General features: G+C 41.4%; 1 protein-coding gene across 2 annotated transcripts; it reads left to right on the forward strand.

Annotated features, from left to right (window-relative positions):
* The first annotated feature begins 248 nt into the window (after positions 1 to 248).
* On the forward strand, positions 249 to 18081 carry LOC309517211 (albumin-like). Of its 2 annotated transcripts, none has more exons than XM_082196339.1 (15): positions 249 to 406; positions 1552 to 1609; positions 3489 to 3624; positions 4680 to 4891; positions 5655 to 5787; positions 7075 to 7172; positions 8323 to 8452; positions 9575 to 9786; positions 10762 to 10894; positions 11358 to 11455; positions 12188 to 12326; positions 14157 to 14380; positions 14610 to 14742; positions 16083 to 16139; positions 17910 to 18081. In XM_082196339.1, the coding sequence occupies exons 1-14, from the start codon at positions 322 to 324 to the stop codon at positions 16128 to 16130; spliced, it is 1839 nt and encodes a 612-aa protein (XP_082052465.1). In that variant the 5' UTR covers positions 249 to 321; the 3' UTR covers positions 16131 to 16139; positions 17910 to 18081. The 2 variants fall into 2 exon arrangements, with proteins under 2 accessions (XP_082052465.1, XP_082052466.1); XM_082196340.1 differs by having other exon boundaries at positions 17914 to 18081.
* The last annotated feature ends 1536 nt before the right edge of the window (positions 18082 to 19617 follow it).

Genomic DNA, 19617 nt, shown 5'->3' on the forward strand with positions numbered 1-19617 from the left:
ATTTACTCTTCAACAGCCTTGAGAACAAATGTCACACACGATACCATTGAACTTAAGCTCTTTAAATTGACCAGGCCCACTCACATCAATTCAATTCACCTTTGGACAGAATATTGATGGGGGGAAAAGTTGACCTAAGAGTTATCGGGTAACAAACAAAGTTTGCATTACCTCCTGGGAGTCTGATAATTATTAGCAGGAGTATTTCTGAGATTCTAATTGGGAATGTGACAGTAACCCAACATGCATGCACAAAAGTATAAAAAGCTCATCTACCCATTTGCTGCTTTCCACATCCCAGCCCCTCAATAATTTGAAACTATGAAGTGGGTCACATTAATTTCTTGTCTTTTTTTGATAAGCTCGGCTGAGTCTAAACAGCTTCCCAGAAGGTACCGGGATGTAGGTATGTTGTGGGGGTTTGTGATATGTCTGTTTTTTAAACTTATTAATTTCGTGCTTATGTATAATATATGCATAGTTCTATATCTATCTATCTTTCTAGCTAGCTAGCTAGCTATTTGGAATGGTCAGATTATTGCTGGCTTCATTATACTATTTTAAACAAAGACTAGGGGCTCAGTCCATTGTGAGGTTTTCCTGTGCAAAACTCATTTATTATTATTATTATTATTATTATTATTATTATTATTATTATTATATCCTTTTGATTTTAACATTTATCAGTTTAAAAGTATCATTGATTCTTTATAAAGTGCACAATAAATATGGTGTTTAATAATACATAATAAAGTCATTAAGGCTAAAAGGCCTTTAAGGGTGTCTCCACCTGGCACCTTTATAATCCTTTTTAGCTCCCTGTCGGTAAAGCAGCAGAGAGTTCCACAGTCAGTTCCTCTCCAAACTAAGAGTTAGTAACTTTGGACATGGCAAAGAGGAAGCATTCTGGGGGCATGTTGCAATATTTGCAATCTTTTGTGGATATGTTGGCTGTTATCATATGAATTGATATCCATATGTATAGGACTGTTACGTAAGAAACACTTCTGTATATATAATAAGGATATGCACCAGCCTCATGATTAAATTTCTATATGGATATTTCACTCCAGGAAGTCATCCACCTTCTTCTGAAATTTGCCTCTGGATTCAGATCTGATCTGCTTTCTGAAAACTGAAGCACATTCTTCTCCATTCACTATTATGGGGATTCAAAACAAATAGAAAATACCTTCTCTCTCTGACCACCCTCTTCCACGCCATAGTGTGGTATTAACCTTATACAGCGGAACCTCGGTTTTCAAACGTAATCTGTTCCGGAAGACCATTTGACTTACGAAACGTTTGAAAACCAAGGATCAATGGGCAGTCGGCAAAATCCATTGAAAAAAAATTGAGAAACGCACCTCAAAAGCCATTTGACTTCCGAGGCACGTTTGGAAACTGAAACAATTACTTCTGGGTTTTCAGCATTCGGCTTCTGAATCGTTTGGCTTCCGAGATGCTCGAAAACTGAGGAACCACTGTATGGTAAACTGCCAATGGTGTGAGATGTCTCAATTGAAAATTTGATTTTTGTATTCTTTACAGGACACCATGACACCTTCAGACATTTAATTAAAATAGCAGAGGGTCAGTTTCCCGGCATGTAAGTCTTTTCAGATGGTTTTCCTTGATATGACCTCCAGTCTTCACATGCAAAAACAAAAAGGAGTAATAAATACAAAGGCTATTAAAGGATTAATACAGGCACCCCCCCCCCTTACATGGGTGTCACATTCCCGAACTCGACACGTATATGTGGAATTGTGTGAAATCAGAAGGGTGTTGTTGAGGGAGACTGTGGTGTAGCATGGGGGGTTGTAGGGGCTGTGGTCCTGGGCACAGTCACAGCGGGCTCCCTCCATGCCCCTCCCCTCCACCCCCACCTCCTGCATGCCCACCCAGATGTCACTAGCATACAGTTCGTCGCTGATTAAAAGTAGATTCTCAACAATGGTCTGTTCGTGTTTGTTTTAATTCCCATTTGCTTTTAACTTGTTTTTATCTTTTTTTACTTTATTGTTTGGTTTTGTGTATGTGTGTGTTTGTATACATATATATTTCAATTACAGTATTACAGTCCAATCATTGCCTCATTATAACAATACCAAATTATTATACAATTACTAATACCAATCATTCAAATACTGAATTGTATAATTTAGGTGGCCCGCACATGCTAGATTTGATGGTTTGATTATTACTTTATTTCTGTGTTCCAAAATCTTATAAATCTCAATTACATTCCGGTTGAAATAATAATCCCTTATACAATAGCTGCAATATTAATAACTTCTATTCATGTTGACACATTAAATGAACTACAAGTGAGGCACTCAAATTATATTCTTGTTCTTCCTGTGTGTGGCAATTATTTTGTCCGTGGTGTTTCTTCCTGACCTTGTAAAATGATATGTCTATCTTTTCCTAGATATTGCTGTTCTCCATCATGCCTTGGGCAGAGCTAATATCCCATTGTTGTTTCAGAAATTTCTCCATTGCTCCATCCTGTGCTTTGTTGTTTTGCAACTTTAACAACAGCTGCAAAAATCTCTCTGGCCCAATAAATAACCTGTTTTCACCATTTTCACCCTCTCAGCCTAGGAAGAAGAGTAGTCTGTCAAACTGCAGATGACTCAGTAATGAACCTTGGCAAGCTCGCAGATTTCTTTCATCCTTTCGTTCAACTGAAGATAAATAAGCATTTATACTTCCAATTAAATTAAATTCCAGGTCCTTTTAGCATTGTTCAGTTCACACCATAGATAATAAAGGATGGTGAAGACTCAGCTCTAAGTTTCCATCGTAACCCTTCTGCAAAATAGAGCTTCCCTCCCTTTTTCCTTTTTTTTACACACACACAGTCTTTAATATCTATAATCCAGTTTCATCCCTCCTCACTTGCACATATATAAATTGAACTAATATTCAAGAGAGGGTTGCCGAATCATATATGTAGAGAAACAACTTTATTTCAAGAAATTGTAGGCTCCCCTCCTCCCACACCGTCTTTTGCACTGAATGAAGTCTTCTCTCAAGTTCAAACCTCAATGACTTTGCAGCTGGTTCTGTTCCAAATTTTATGATCTCATCTCTTCCAGCACGTTCCTGTACTTTAGTTCAAATTAAGCCTCTGCTTCTTAATGGTGGAGTAGGATAGTTATCAGCAGGCAAAGTGCTTTTGCACTCAGCGCCTCCCTGCCTCCCACATTCCATGCCGGAGCGAGAGCCAAGTGTTGAGATGAACTGCAAGTGAAGCCCATTCCCCCCTGTCCCTGAGGGGAACTGGGAAGATTATCCTCAATCATCCTTGTTTTTCCTTCACCAACAATCTCCTAATTTCATGGGAGCTGCCTCCATTAAGGCAGACCGGAACTGGAGGCTGGTTTTATATTTTTATATTGTAAACTGCTGTGTTATATATTTTTATGATACAGCGGTAAATAAATATTCCTATCTATAAATAAATAAATGTGTTTTCCCAGCATCATCGGCTTGTCATCTCAGAATCTGCAGAGAGCTTCATACGATGAGGTGGCTAAACTGAATGACAATCTTGTACAGCTCGCCAAGAAATGTTCTAGTGATGATCCAGCAACCCCAGATTGTGAAAAGCCTTTGGTAAGCCTTGGGACCTAAATTTGAAGGTTATGATTTGAAATATTGGTAAATTGCATAGTCTGGAGCCCTGGACCATCACGGATGCTCTTCTGATTGATTATGAAATTAAATGACCAAACCGGGAACTTTAGACAGAAAACATTCCACTTATAAAGAAACTAGTTTATGTAGAGAAGCATGCAACAGTCATAAATAGGGGACATACCTGGTTTAAAAGCACAGAGCTAGGCATATTGGATCAGACAAAAGTCTGCCTAGTATGCCCGGTTGTCATAAGGTGCTTGTTCTTAACAATGTGCACTTGGCAAGGCATATTGGTAGCAAATGTGCACATTGATGGTAATATGGCCCACTGCTGAGCTAAGCTCTCTCCTGACAACCTGCCACACTTAATTACAATATTTTTGATGCAGGGCAGTGCCTTCCATAACATGTAGCTGTGGAGAAATAGTAATTAATTCCCCATTGGTTCTCTCTCCTGCCTGGGATAAAGAGGACTCACCTTTAATGACAACTTGATTTGCAGGACACACCACAGTATGGATGCAGGTCCCTAACTGAACAAATCAACAAATGTATACTTTTTTACCCAGAGGTGTTCACACATGTGTAACATGCGTATCTGTGTAGAGAAATAGTTGAGCTAGTATAGTTTATCACATGTAATTTTCAATGACTGCCTTTTCTAACTATGAACATAGTAGTTGAGTTACACACTCTTTCCCACACTTATACATGTGCAGAGGAACTTGTACCCTGGTTCAGTGTAATATGTGAACAAACATGTGAAACAAGTTGTATTAGGTACTTTGCATGAAATGTTGTACTATGGTGGTTTATAAACTAAACTTGACTTTTCCATAAAACTATCTGGAAATTGTCCTTCTTTAAATCTCTTATAAAATGTAAACTTGATCATATAAACAGCTGCCTAGATGCACTTAACAATGGCTTACAATTTAAGACAACTATACAGACGTCCCCTAAAACATGTAAACAAGTAAACAGGCGAGTGTATGTCTAGTAAATGAAAACATTTTGCATCTCTCCTTCAGCGTACTGTTTTTCTGGATGAAATTTGTCATGAAGAAGGTCTTGCAGAGAAATATGGATTTACTGAGTGTTGTGGCAAAGTTGATCCCGAACGAAATGACTGCTTTCTAACTCATAAAAATGAAACTTCTGGATTCATTCCTCCTTTTGTAATGCCAGATGGAGAGAACGTATGCAAAGTATACCAAGATACAACAATTGAATTTCTGAACAAGTAAGTCATTTGAGTTGATGTAGTCATTTTGCTGAACTGGTTCTCCTTTGGGGGAAGAATCAAAATAATGTGTAACATATGACTTTCTCCTACAATTCAGATGCTTGCAAATACTCTCACCTATTTCATGCAAGATGTTAAAAATTAGGTTGGAGCTGCAATAAAATACTTCAGGGTTCAATCCAGCCCCCCATGTCCTCTACCAGGATTTGTTGATCCACTCATTTCTTCCCCCACCTCCAACACCCAACATTATGTTACTGCTGAGCATACTCAGTCCTCATTGGGCTGTTTTCTGTGTTTGAGTAGGAAGGCATTGCTTGCATGGTTTTTTGGGGGAGGTGGAGGGTGGGGACGGAGTTCCTTCTTTTTGGACCTGTGTAAGCCATGGGGTCCTACCAATCATGTTGGTGCCTCTCTCTTCCTTCTCACTGGCCCCATTTAGAGACCATAGCTATCTGGACACAGTGTTTGGGTTTGCAATTAGAGGAAATGACATGTAATGCTACCTATATATACTGTATGCTGTCAAATTTCTTAACTTGAGGCCAATGGTTAAGTGGCCTAACTGAGTGCCTGAGTATCCTGTGTGGCAACTGGAATCTTTTTGCCTTGTCATTCTTTTCAGTAACATAGGTTTAATAATTGTCCTCCCTCTCCTTAACAACAGCTTTAATTATAAAAGATCTTGGCACCTCAACTTTTTTTCCTTTTTTTAGAGTAATTGCAGTCCAGATTAATGAAAGTTTCCTTTTTGACCCAGTTACTACTATGAGCTTTCCAGAAGACATCCTTTTGCAAATGTTGCCGTACTCTATAAGACAGTTAAAGGGTTTCAAAAGGTACTGCAAACTTGCTGTCTGGAAACTGACAAGGATGCCTGCTTCAGAGAAAAGGTATTTCCTTTTAGCCCACATAACACCTCAATATTTTATTTAAAGAAACTTACATAATGTATTTCATACCCTCTAACATTTCTCAGATGAAAATAGAGACATCCTATTCAATACTACTACTACTAATAATAATAATAATACTTTTATTTTTTATACCCTGCTTATCTGACTGGGGTGCCCCAGTTACTCTGGGCGGCTTCCAACATAATAAAACTATACAGTGCAGCCTTCAGATGTTTTCTAAAGGTTGTATCGTTACTTATCTCATTGGCTCAGGGGTCGTATAACTCCATGCCCTCCAACATCTCTGATGAAAATAGGGATGTCCTATCAAACCCTCCAACATTTCTTCGATGAAAACAGGGACGTCTTAAGGAAGAGTGGAACATTCTGGGATCAGATCAGAAATAAGAATGGCTTCTGTAAATCCAGGACTGTCCCTGGAAAATAGGGACACTTGGTGGGTCTGGTATTTCTGCTAGATTGATAGGGAGATGTTTTACATCTTCTCAGAGCAGTGGTCCAGGGTGGGAACCTTCAGTCCCTGAAGCTGACTGTGACCCTCCAAGCTTCTCCGTCTTGCCCTCAGGATTCTCCCCATGGTACAAACACTCCCCAACCACCACCACCCTACTGGCCCTGTTTCACACTGGCTGAAATGTGTCCTTGAATTCCAATAATGCCTCTTGCTTGCCAAGATGGAGAATACAAAGCTCGCGCGCGCGCGCACACACACACACACACACACACACAAAGTAGCCTACTGTACACAGAAAAAACTCACATTCATTGTTCCACCCACATTGGCCTCTAGACCCACCCACAATTGGCATACAGGGACCCAATAGTTGCCCAGAAGGGAAGGTGGCCCTTGCCTAAAAACATTTACCCACTCCTGATCAAACCAAATACTACCTATTTTGACAGTTACTTTTCCAGGTTTCAATTAGGAGTTGTTCCCTTCCTCTGTTCTGTTTATCTAGAAATGGCAAACAATGAGCCTGGAAATACAGTATAAGGCAGGTGCTTTCTCACTGAAGTGCAATTCCTCCCACAATTCTTTCCGAGACTTTACTGGATATGTTTATCAGAGCAGAAGTCAGAATTCTGAAAGCTTGGATTCATCAGGAGATATAGATCAAGGAGAATGAATTCAGTTCAATTAGCTGTAAACCAGCTGTAGATTTGGTTGGGCCACTATCAAAAACCCTGTTTTGCTTTTTCTCCAAGTTGCTCCTTGCAATGAATTAATTTTCATTGCTTTGTATATGTTGTTTTCTCTTACAGTTGCCGGCTGTGAGAGAGCAAAAGAATTATGCCATCGGATTGCAGAAACACACCTGTTCCATCCTGAAAGAGTTTGGGAAAAGATCCCTGAGGTTTCAGTGAGTCTGGGTGCTTTCTCTTTTGGGGGGATGGTGGTGTGACATTAGCTACATGGATGATCAAGTATTCTTGAGAATTACAGGAACCTTTGAGCACAAATGAAACTTTTTCAGGTATCAGAAACAATTTCCCAAATGAGGCTGATTTAGATATATCTCCCTGCTCAGTATCTCTTTTACACAGCAGTTTACTGGAAGGCCTACCTGGGTGGTGAGATGCTTATAGAATTGTAGCATTGGGAAAAAGCAAAATGCATTGCCAGGTACTGTAAGCCTCTGCAATTAAAACCATGAGGTGCTATAAGAAGAGAGCAGAGGCTTCTGGTCACATCCACCATATTCATTTAAGGCACACTGAAAGCATGTTGCTTCCCCCACAAAGAACCACAGAAATATTGGATCAGAAAAGAGCAAAACAAAAAACAAAACCCCTATATTTAACATTCACCACAGGAATTTGGATTGTGGTGTGCTACTGAAAGGTGCCTGGGGATGTAAAGAATTATAGTTCTGATGTTTCAGGCAGCAAAGTCAATTCACATGTTTTAAACCCTCTTAGGTTTTGTTTTCTCTTTATTTGTTTATCACGTTTGCATCAACATTTGGTTTATTAGATTGTGATTCAGCCATTCAAACGTAAATGTAGCCAGTGATATAAATAGGGTCATGTGTACACTTTGGTGAAAGGATAACAATCCCAATGGCATTCCAGGATCTGGATTGAGAATTAGGCAGCTATTCCAAAATTTCCATAGTATGGTCTGCTTTCTGCTAGTGGTAAAAAAAAAAGTGTAATGTGTCATGTATGACACTGAAAATGACCAGGAGTAAAGTTCTTGGGCCCTGGCATTGTCTACTCACATTAACCAATAAGTGATAAAAACTTTCTTTCCAGAAAAAAGCTGTGATTATCAGGGCACTGAATTAAGCAGCCGGTGCCAATTTCTGCAGCTTTTATCTGCTTGTATGAAATAGAAGGAAAGAAACATGAAGCCTTGAATGCAACTGTTCAGAAGTGTGGTACTGTAGGTATATAGTGGACTACAGGACACAATATGAATAAACTACCAGTGTTGCTGGGAATAAATTATATATATATATACACATCTGTCTTGAAACAATCTCAACATTTTGTTTGCTTTCTTTCCAGGGAAGTTGCTGACCTGAGCCGGAAATTCCCAAAGGCAGACTTTCCTATCATTCTCAAGTTTGCTGGTGACATTGTACACATCCATGAAGTGTTCTGCAAGGGTGATACTCTGGAGTATTTCCTTGATGTTGTAAGTTTTGTTAATTTTAATGTAACTTACTTCATACCAAGAATAACATGGATGTTGGCATTGTCTAGTCATAATCTCCAGATTGGCCCAAAGCCTTATAGGAAGAATTCTGGCCAGGGAGCAAATTGGGGGCTTTGCATAGCCTTAGTTAAATGACTTTCAGCTGTGAAGAAGAATGGAGGCCTCACAGAATACAAAAGTGTCCTCTGGTGAAAACACCATGAGTCTCAAACAGGATCCTGGTGGGGCTCTCCCTTGCTTTCTTCTATACTACACTGGTTGTTTGACAGAAGATGGAGCTGCTGACCTACTCCTTCCTTCACTTCACTTAACAGTGCTCTAATTGGCTAAAAAATACTATTGCTTCTTCTACCTCAGCTGGGGTCAGCTGGCACCAGGGGTAAATCGGATTCCATTTGAGTGTATAAAACTGTGGACTCTGGCCTATTTTGCTAATGCGAGCATTTCAGTGATCAGGCACATCAAGCTGCTCTTTGTCTGTCAACTTGAAAGCTCCTGCCTTAAAATAACTACCATATTTTTTCCTCCAAAAGACACACTTTTTCCCTCCTAAAAAGTAAGGGGAAATGTGTGTGCGTCTTATGGAGCGAATGCAGGCGGGAGGCAGGCAGGAAAAGCCGCCAAGAGCTGCACACATGCTCCGCATGGCTCTTGCGGGCTTTTCACCGAGGAGGGAGAAGGGCAGCCCCTCCCTGACTGGCTGTCCTTCTCCGACCTCGTAGAAAAGCCCCCAAAAGCCGTGCACTCTTTAAAGGCAGTACGGCTCTTGGGGGCTTTTGTGGGGGGTGGGGGAAGGGACAGAGGGCAGCCCCTCAGTCCCTTCCCCCACCTCCCACAAAAGCCCCCAAGAGCCGCACTCCCTTTCACGAGCCGCGAGGAGCGTGTGTGCGGCTCTTGGGGACTTTTCCCTCCTGGGAAGCGCCACACACACGCTCCACGCGGCTCGTGAAAGGGAGTGCTGAGCAGAGCCTGGGATGCATACAGGCTCTGCTCAGTGCTGTCTTTAAAAATATTTCTTTTCTTGCATTCCCCCTCTAAAAAATAGGTGTGTCTTATGGAGTGAAAAATACGGCAGTTATTTCTGAGCCTCTTTTCTTACAGGCAGATTTGATAGAGTATATCTGTACCCATCAAGACACTATATCTACTAAAGTGAAGGACTGCTGTGACAGGGGACTGCTGGATCGAGAAGAATGTCTCGTAAATGCGGAAAATGATGACAAACCTGCCGATTTGCCTTCCACTTTCAAGGAGTTTGTGGTTAAGGAAGTGTGCCAAAACTTCACGGAGAACAAGGCTACACTTCTAGAAAAGTATGGTATAGAGAATTCAGATTGGTCTCAATCCTAACTCTATAAAGCATACTGGGTTGCCAAGCATACTGAGGGCAAGAAGAACACATGTGGTATCAGAAGGGAAAGAGGAAATGTAACTTTATTATCATGTGCTGGATACTTTGTAACCTACAATTAAAAACCAATCTGATTGCTTCCCATGATTTCCCCCCCTCTGAGGGGAGGGTAAAGTTCTTTAAAAATTAAAAAAAAACTACCTTGAACAGCTAGGTGCACAGTTCCTGCTGTGCTCTATCCAAATAGGCCAAGAAGAATGTCCCTGGAAGTGACACCATGTGATCATGTAGCATTATTTTCAGAGCAATTCTGCAGGGGAAATAATGGCTGCCCCATACAATGGTGCCAACTTGGGCCCCAGACTGTGGTTGCCCAGTGTGGGGGCAGTGGACTCCAACAGAGGCCTGTCCCAGTTGCTGCCACAGCACTGGAGCACCAGAGGTAAGGCAGTGGGTGGCAGAGGCAGACAGTGCATGGTGGGGGACAGCAGGCAGCGGCAGTTGGAAGTGGAGGACGGGGACCCACAGCAAAAAAAATTGTGGCCCTCTATAGATGGCACCAGTGGCCCCATGGGTCTATGAGAAACAGCCACCCCCCTGCCCTCATACAGTGCACCTAAAAACCATGCTACCTTATCACTTTGCAAAAATTCATAAATTTTGTGGAGATTGATGCTCAAAGTCTAGTCCTGATTTTAATTTGCAGCCCTTGAACCTGGTTTTAGTTTGCAATTCTCCTGCGGCTGCAATATTGAAGTTATATTGATAAACAAACAAACAGCAGCAATAAAATTTAAATACCCAACTTACAGCGTTTGCCTAATGAATTGCTAAGTTGATGTATTCGAAGTACTTTCAACACTTTCTACGTGTATTACTATTATTGTTGTAGATAACACAACATCATAATCACCATGTGTTCTTCCCTATGTTCCAGGTTTGTTTATGAGACTGGAAGGAGAAACCCTGAGTTTTCTAAGCAACTGCTGTTGAGAGTTGGCAGTAAATATGAGGGTTTGTTGGAAAAGTGCTGTGAAACTGAGCATCCTGAAGAGTGCTTTCATCAAGGGGTGAGTTATGTGTCATCTCCATGTAATTAATAGCTTCATTTGAAAATAAATAAATCCATGTGTTAATTCCAGTGAACAAACAGATCCAAGTTCTGTTCACTGGAACTGACATATGGAGGGTTGTTATTATTGTTATTATTGTTATTATTGTTTTGGAACTGAAGCTTTTATGCAACTGAAGCTACCATTCCCTATTAAAAGTGGTCACCTTAAATAACTCATAATATACGCACATTTAACTTGTGTGCACATGCTTGGCAAATTACACACACGCACACACAGGGGTGGAAAGAGGACAGGCATCTGGGGGGGGGGGGAGACTTTGACAATCACACCTGCCATTGAACTCAGTGTGTTTTGACTGTATGAGATTTTGGTTTTAGTCACTTTCCCCAGAACCTAACCCCAGCGTAAGTTGAGAATCACCGTACAAATATTTAATAGCAGTTATATTTTCCTTTAGGAAGGAGAACTAAGACAACACGCTGACAATACCCTGGAAGCATTTAAGATGCGCTGCAAATTGTATGAGAAAGCAGGAGACCACGGCTTCCAAAATGAGTATGCTCTATCCTTTTCATATTATAACTTGTGAATAGGGGTCAATTTAGCTGGGCTAATTTAGTTTTAGATAACCTCTTTGTAGAGACAGAATGCAGAGGATGAATACTTTTATTAGAGCCAATAAAGAATAGCTTTAGAGTTCTCAAGAACAATTCGTGTGGATGGATGTTAACCCAAAAGATGTGGGGTGGGAAGGAGAATATGGGCCTGATGTATGAGGCGCAAAGTCTATAGCTGGTGTATCTTGACACGAGGATGGTGTGGAGTTTAAGCAGACCTAATTAGAAGAATCTATGCTATGCAGAAACTGAAATGAGTCTGAAACAAAGTCTGCTGGCACAAAGAAACAACAATGGCTGCCTCCTACCCCCATTTTGAAGGAAAGGGAAAAAACAGCGGTTAACTGTGCTTTGTCTGCATATGCAACATCAGCTAAGTTATATGAACTTCCAGCAGCTGTGTATCAAATCCAGGATAGTGATTAATTTGTTTGTTTACATAGGAACACAAGACTTTGTCGAGATGGGGAGAACTCTTAAATTGAAGCTCCAGTGTTCCCACCAGTGCAGCCCTAAAAGTGACTTCACTTGTTCTAGTAACCTGTCAACTTGTGGAAGACAATGCAGTTTTCTGAGTCCTTGAGCATTACTGCAACCCCCCCCCCCCCCGACAAGGGTTGCATCCCAAATTCTCATTGACTAAAATCTTCTCACTTATGGTTCTTTGCAGAGTCCTTGTCCATTATACGAAGAGAGCTCCTGAGATGGCATTTGAAGAATTGTACCAGTACACAATGAAATTTGCAGGTGTTGTTGCCAAATGCTGTAAGGAGGATGACGCACACATAGTGGTGTGTGCTGATGAGAATGTGAGTATTTTATCCTCCATATTGGCCTCTTTCCTCCATCCACATTTCTTTCTTGTTCAGCAGGGTTTATTAAATACTATTTTAAATGTAATGCCTTTGAACTGGGCTCAGATAAAAACAAGCAAACAAACATGCAATAACGAATAGTGGAATAATTAGGAATGGGGGAAGGAATCCATTTCAAATTGTTGGGTTTTTTACATGGAATTTGACAGTTCTGAACATGTTCTAAAACTTATTTCCCATAATGTAACCTGAATGTGACCTAAAGGACAGGGATGTTTGACAATGGCTTAGATTTGACTTCTCCTGGTATGTCTACACCTGACCCACTTACATATATGTTGAATGTTTCTTGGCTGGACAACCACACCCACCCTTGGGAATCCTCCAGGGTCTGCATGCCTGCAGTAGGTGTGGCCACCCTGCACACACACCTCTTCCACACAAACATACAGGACAAATAGTACACACACACACAGGGCACACACAGGGCACACACAGCTCATCTGCTGATCAGTAAAGATCAGTTGAGAGCAGAATATATTCCCTGCACATCTGAGAATGGATGAAAGTAGAAATCAGCCCTTGCATTCATATCAAATGTTTAATATGAGTAGGAGGAGATCAATTCCATTCCCATTGTGGCAATGTGCTTTTTTAAGAGCTTGAAACCTTTCTGCCCATCCGAGTGCCACAGTGAGGGTGAGAATCACTTTATACCCGCTGGTGTTCTCCACAGGGCCATGTTGCAGCAGACAGAAAACTGGATGGGTGTCAGGCTTCGGGGAATCAGATCCCTCCCCCCAGTGGCAGTAAATAAGCAGATCAGGTGAAAAGAGCGTTCTTACCAGTTAGATTCTTTAATAATCACAGCAAGAGACAAAGAAATGCATATCTCTCTAGAAATGGCATTGGTCCCAGTAAAGGTTCACCCTCTCCATCCCCATTAATCTACGTCACTCCTGTGTCAGGTAATCTGAGCTTGTTGCCACTGAGCTCTCTGTTCCATCACTCTCAAAGCCCATCTAGTCTTAGGTGAAGGGGGGGGTCAAGAATGCTGTCCAAGGACACTGAATCTGCCAGCTGTCTCTCTCCTGGTGTTTTCTCTTCTAGCTGTTCCTCACCCAATATTTCCCAACTTTTCCCCTCTGGACTATGCCCCTCTGCAAACCACTGTTCCAAATCAATACTGTCCTCCTGCCCTTGGGAAGGTTCAGGAGAAGGGGGCAGTGGTTCCAACCATTCCTCCTCAGTCTAACCTCTGACAACGGGGGATGTTGAGTTACTGAGGAAAGTTTGGTAGCTTGGTAGTTCACCACTGTGTGCTAGCCAAAGCTGTGAAAAAGCATTCAAGACCTCAACAGCCTCTCAACTAACTTACCATTGTGTATCTGATCCTTCAATAAGTGTCCAACCTTATCCAGAACAGGCTGACACGCATACCTGGATTGGTTGAAAATATAGAACTTCAGGTGTGTGTTGTGTGGTGAAGTCTGTTCATTATTGAATTTGTTCTGTAGTTGCCAGTGCAGCTCCATTAGACTCCCCCCCCCGCCTTCCCCAATTTCATTGCTAATCTTGATCATGGCTATTATTGTCTATCTTCCTATTATTTATATTCACTTGGTATTGTAATTTTATAAAATTGAAATAAATTCAATGCATGTGGCAATATGGGATTGTTCAACCTTTTAGCATCTCATAAGCACAGTGTCTTCAAAAGTTACATTCATTGTATTGAAATAGTGGCTAATTTATGTGGCAAGCAAGTTGCTTTAATCACTCTTCTGTTAATCAAAGGTCAACATATTATCTCTCTTTCTCTAGACAGACCTTTTACTAGGAGAAGTATGTCAGCGACATGAAGTTAAACCACTAAACAAACAAATGCACAACTGCTGTGAAGATTCCTATGAGTTCCGTCGGGAGTGCTTTAGCAATTTAGGAGTAGATCCAGATTATGTCCCTGTACCATTCTCTTCCGAACTGTTTACCTCCCACCAAGATCTATGCTCGGCTACCCCAGATGAATTGCTACTAAGGAAGCAAAAGTAAGAAATCAGCCCAATAATTAGTTTGCTACTTCAAAGCAATCCAATACTTTTAGCCTTCCTCACCTCTGTTCCTAAAGACCTGTCCTTTCTTCAGTCTCTACACATATTGCAGTTCTGAAACACTCCACCTTGTTGAAATCATGAAGGAAACAGCACTTGATTTCACTAAGATGAGAGACACATGCAGCTTATGCTTCCAACCTATCACTCACTGTTCTCATTGCAGGCAGCTTGTCCACATAATAAAACACCAACCCAATAGCACCACTGAGCAAATAGCAGAAGTGACTGGATATTTCACTACCATGGTGACACAATGCTGCGAAGCTGAAAATCATGAGGAATGCTTTATGACAGAGGTAAACTTCTTAGAAAGACAAATGTCTGGGACAGTTTCTTCTTCTTCACTGACAGCCTGACAAGGCTGAGGCCAAGTGCTTGATTGGGATATGAGTACCTAGGCCTGGACTCCTCCTCAGTCACAAGAATGGCAAGTAGCTCTCAGGGTTGTGGTGGGGACAAAAGAAATGAGGAAGAAAAGCTCCATGTTTTGAAAGTGGGGCTCTGGAAATATAGCGTTGCAATTGCTATTTGTAGCTTTAAAAAAATAGAATGAGGCCATGGGTGGAGGAAGAGCATGCTGCAGGGACCGGCATGGCCTAACAGAAGGCTGCACTGGCCTGCACGGCAACCAGAGACATGTGTGACACTGCATGCCTTGTGAGTGACATCACACACATGCAACATATGATGCCCACCCCACCCCCACCCCCACCCCAGTCTTGGGGGCAACCCAACACCTCCAGTCCAGGAGGATACTATTGTTAGTGGTAACAAAAGCCTATGAAAAAGTCTAGTAAGAGCAATGGTGTCATGCTCTTCTGGTTCCTCTACCAACATAGGTCATTTGTCAGGGCAACCAAGGCAGATTCAGTTTCAAACCTGGGTCTGAACCCAAATTGAAATGGGTCTAGATTTCCTCTGGGAATGCCTGCAGCTGCTTTGACGTTACCCTCTTGAGTACCTTGCTGCCAAAGGGGGTATTTGCAACCAGGCAGTAGTTGCTCAATACTGTGTAAATACTGTCATAAGAAAAAAAAATGCATCCTGATCAAGCTTTCTAGGGAATGTGATGGAGAAGGAGATTTCACCAGTTGCAGTCCAATATATTTTGTTGCCTGAAGCTTGCTTGCCTCCAGCATTCCAACCCCACCCCTACCCCCACACAACTCTCCTAAGGTTTCACAGCACTATTTAAACACCAGTTCCTGCCCTCTTCTATCCCCCCTGGCAGAACCAAGTCAGAATTCCTCTCTTGAAGAGAAAGAGAAACTGGTATCGCATGTAAAAAGTATGCCCTCCTACATAGGAATGTGGTTAGGATGGGGTGGTGGGTTTAGCAATGCAAGGCCAAATTTGGAGGATGAGGTGGGAGCAACAGGGGCTTAGGAAGAAAACATGGTTGAATTTGAATGCTCTGCTCTAGAAATATACAATTGCAATCACCATTTTTGCTATAAAATTAGTGGGAGGCTGTGGGTGGAGGTTTTAAGTTTCTTCAAGGTGCCAGAATGAGCCCCTGTATCATTCACAATAGGCTACTAGAATTAAACTGACACAATTGTTCAATGCAGAGATCTATGGTCAACTTGGAGCACTTTCTCTAGGAATGTCAAAGGGTGTTTGTCATTTCTTCCAGGGTCCAAAACTGGTTGAGCGCAGTAGAGCTGTTTTTGGAGAGCAGTAGCCATCTCAGGTGAGCTGATGTGCAAGCATGGCTTGTGTGAAAAGGTTTAACTGATTCAACATTGACAATGTAGGATGATGTTATCTGCCGCTTCTTGCAGTGAAAGTATTACGTATGAAGGGCCTTGCTTAACCCCTGTTCTTATTTATGTTATACCTATACCCAAGGTCTGGAGTGTCTATTTATAGCCAGAACATGGCATTATGACAAAAGAATGGATATTTGAACCATTCAGAATACATGTCTTCATGATTAACACTTCCTCCTCTAGGATACAGAGAGACTCAGATTCTGGGGACCCATTTTATTATCTCAGATATCTCAAAGGGGATCATGCCCAGGAGGTTCTATTGCATCTATCACATATTTGCCTCCAACAAATAAAACTTTCAGAATTTTGAATTATTTCAGAAGCTTGCACCCAGTTGAGGTATATGTGCCAGCTCCTAGAGGCCAAGGCAGTTTCAGACACACACCCCCATGTTTTCTTTCTTTCTTTCTTTCTTTCTTTTTGAGGAGTCCAGGCCCCCTCAATGTTCAGAGGGCTTTCTGCTCTGCCCTTTGGCTCCTCGTGATGTTGCACACACAATGTCAGGACGTTGCACAATGTTGCATATGTGACATCATGTGCTCCTGGGTCCCCTCAATCAAGGGGGGGTCCCTCTTGAGAAAATAGTGCCTCTAATGAGAGGTAACAAAGAGAGGATGTATATAGAGTCATACCTTGGTTTTCAAATGCCTTGTGACTCAAATGTTTTGGCTCCCAAACGCCACAAACCCGGAAGTGAGAGTTCCAGTTTGCAAACTTTTTTTGGAAGCCAAACATCCAACGTGACTTCCGCAGCTTCCGATTGAGCGCAGGAATCTCCTGCAGCCAATTGGAAGCCGTGTCTTGGTTTTTGGAAGTCGAACGGACTTCCGGAGCAGATTCCGTTCAAGAACCAATGTACAACTGTACACACAATAGGAACCAATGCCTTTCTCACCCCCACTTTTTTATGTCTACAGCCATAGTGAGGCTTCTCCAAACCAAATACTTAAAGGGCCTCTGATTATGCAGTGGCAAACCCACATTTGCCAACAAACATACACTCACAGGTAATCTAAGTATAATACACAGAAACAAACAGAAACATAGTTCACACTTTACATTTTCAAGTGTACATTCTGGTCTTACCTCCCTCTCAATTTTTCTACCTGATTTTCAGTAGGGCTGAAAATTTTCAATTTTGGGCTTTCTAAATCATACTATTTCAGGCTGAATTGCTTTTTAGGTTGCTTAGTTCAGTTTGCCTGTCCACCTATACTTATTCCTAATTCACTGCTGTTTTTTATGCTTTATATCTTCTCCCTGCCCTTGGAGTACCTTTCATTCTTAAGGCATGAATCCTGGAAAAATTCAGAATAATAGAAGCAAGGGTTTTCCCCAGAAGGGCATGTCAAATTCTCCCCTTCATTATTAGTAAAAAAACCCAACAAACAAAACCAAACAAAACCCAGCTATCACTTCTTTTTCTTTTGACATAAATGGATAGAATTTGTCGGTGTAGTTGTCCGTCCAGGGTGAATTTAGTCTGCCAACTTACAAGAAAGTACACCAAGTGTGTGTGTGTGCTGGGTGCCTTTAAATTAAAATTATTGTTGTTTCAAAATAATGGGACTGTGTGAATTGACCACTAGATGTGAAATGAGGGGTATCTCGTTTTCTCTAAAATGTTCTGCTTGTTCTTATTTGCTTGCTGCAAATAATTATTTGCTGTTATTTTCTTCTCTCTCAAGAAAGGAAGAACACTGGAAATAAAGCCCAAATAAGTTCAAGCATCCTTGATTTCTTCTTCACTTGTGACGCATCACCTTTCTGATTCATAGGAAACAAGGATTTGATTCTTCCATAATCTTCATCTCTCACTATAATTTTACTGTTGAGAGTTAATAAAGTGTTTAAATAAAATCTTCCTCTGTTGCAGTACAGTGATTCATTTAAGTAAAAATATAACATATGGGCTTGTGTGTGTGTGTGCATGTGAAAGGAGGAGGTGTGTTGGAAGTTTGGGAGCACTCTGTAACTATTGGTACCAAGCAGACAAGCAGAAGCTTCTGTTTCCCATGGACTTGCTCTCTCTATTTGACTATTCATCCCTAGAGTGTCTGCTCTCCCACATCTGGGCTTTAATCATGGTGTGTGCAGCGCAGGGCAAAAGGGTCAGAATGTGTGGTTTTTAAAAAAAAAATAATTTTTATTAACTGACCAATCACATCAAATCAAACCAAATTACATAAATTCCAAATTACAAAGCCGAATTTTAAATTTTTGTTGGGGGTACCCATATTTCAAGTTCCGAAGGGGATCCAATCATCTTCTTGCTGCTGCTTTAATGTCCACAAATCTGTCCATATGATGTTCACAGTACTATCCAGTCCTTTCTTATTATTTTCCACATCTCTTCTTGTTATTTTCATATATTTTTCCTTTCTCTTTGTGACCTCTGATGATCTCCACAAGCAGGTTAAAACAGTTTATAATCCTGTGTGGATATCTTTTTATCCAAGAGCCATAGCCAGACGTTTTCCGTATAACATCACTTCCATAAATCAAAACAGTCTTACCGTCGTTAATCTTCACAAATCTGTTGCCTTTCTCAAACCTCTGAGGAGATTCACCAGGAATGCAGTCTGAAAACAAATCCATTCCTCCTCCCGGTTATAAATCCTTCAGAAAAACCTGCCAAGATGGCAACTCTGTATTTATTGCTGCGCCATTCCAAAAGCTCTTGTTCTTTACTCGATCTCCATAAAGCATACTTTTGGTTAAAGTTCATTTCCACACAGTCCTTAATCACAAAAGGGTCAGAATAAGTCAGAAACTCTGAGCCAGATAAATCTGCAACTGTTGGAAGCAGGAAGAAGCTGCTGTGTTCCCACCCTTTAGATCTGAGCATTGTGCAGGGATTGGGAATTGTTGCTGTCTCTATATTTTTGGATTCCAACTCCCATCATCCCCAGCTAGCATAGCAAATGTCCAAGGATGAAGGGAGTTGTAGTCCATCAGCAGAGCTGTAGCTAGGTGATCTTGCACCCTTGGCAGAACCATCCAGATTGCGCCCCCTAGCCACGGACAAATTAGCTCTTCTTTTCACCTCTCCTCCAACCCACCCTCCTCCACCCATTCAATTCACCCTCTATTTAAAACCATTTCTTATGAGGCAATAATCAATATTTATATTTATGGACATATTTTTAGCCGATTTAGCCCCACCCCCATTGCATGTGCCCCTATTGGGGGCCCACCTCACCACTCCGTAGCTAAGGCCCTGTCCATCAGCATCTGGAGAACAACAGATTCCTCATCCCTGGCTTTGTGTAACTCAGCAGGCTGCATTGTTTTCTTCTGACCTTTACACCCCTTCCAGATCCTGACTCCTATATGGATATGGTGACTCCGTTACTGTTATATTTCCTCACAAAGCAAAAATATAGAGCTACAACG

The sequence above is a fragment of the Podarcis vaucheri genome (genome assembly GCF_965113315.1).
Source record: "Podarcis vaucheri genome assembly, chromosome: 13".
Taxonomy (NCBI): Eukaryota; Metazoa; Chordata; class Lepidosauria; order Squamata; family Lacertidae; genus Podarcis; species Podarcis vaucheri.

What these genes read in the sequence shown, in the direction of transcription:
- LOC309517211 (XM_082196339.1), top strand. Translation starts at nt 322, where the DNA reads ATGAAGTGGGTCACATTAATTTCTTGTCTTTTTTTGATAAGCTCGGCT. An exon ending in CAGATTGTGAAAAGCCTTTG is followed by an intron (nt 3,625 to 4,679) that starts GTAAGCCTTGGG and finishes TCTCTCCTTCAG; the next exon opens with CGTACTGTTTTTCTGGATGA. An exon ending in ACAATTGAATTTCTGAACAA is followed by an intron (nt 4,892 to 5,654) that starts GTAAGTCATTTG and finishes TTTTTGACCCAG; the next exon opens with TTACTACTATGAGCTTTCCA.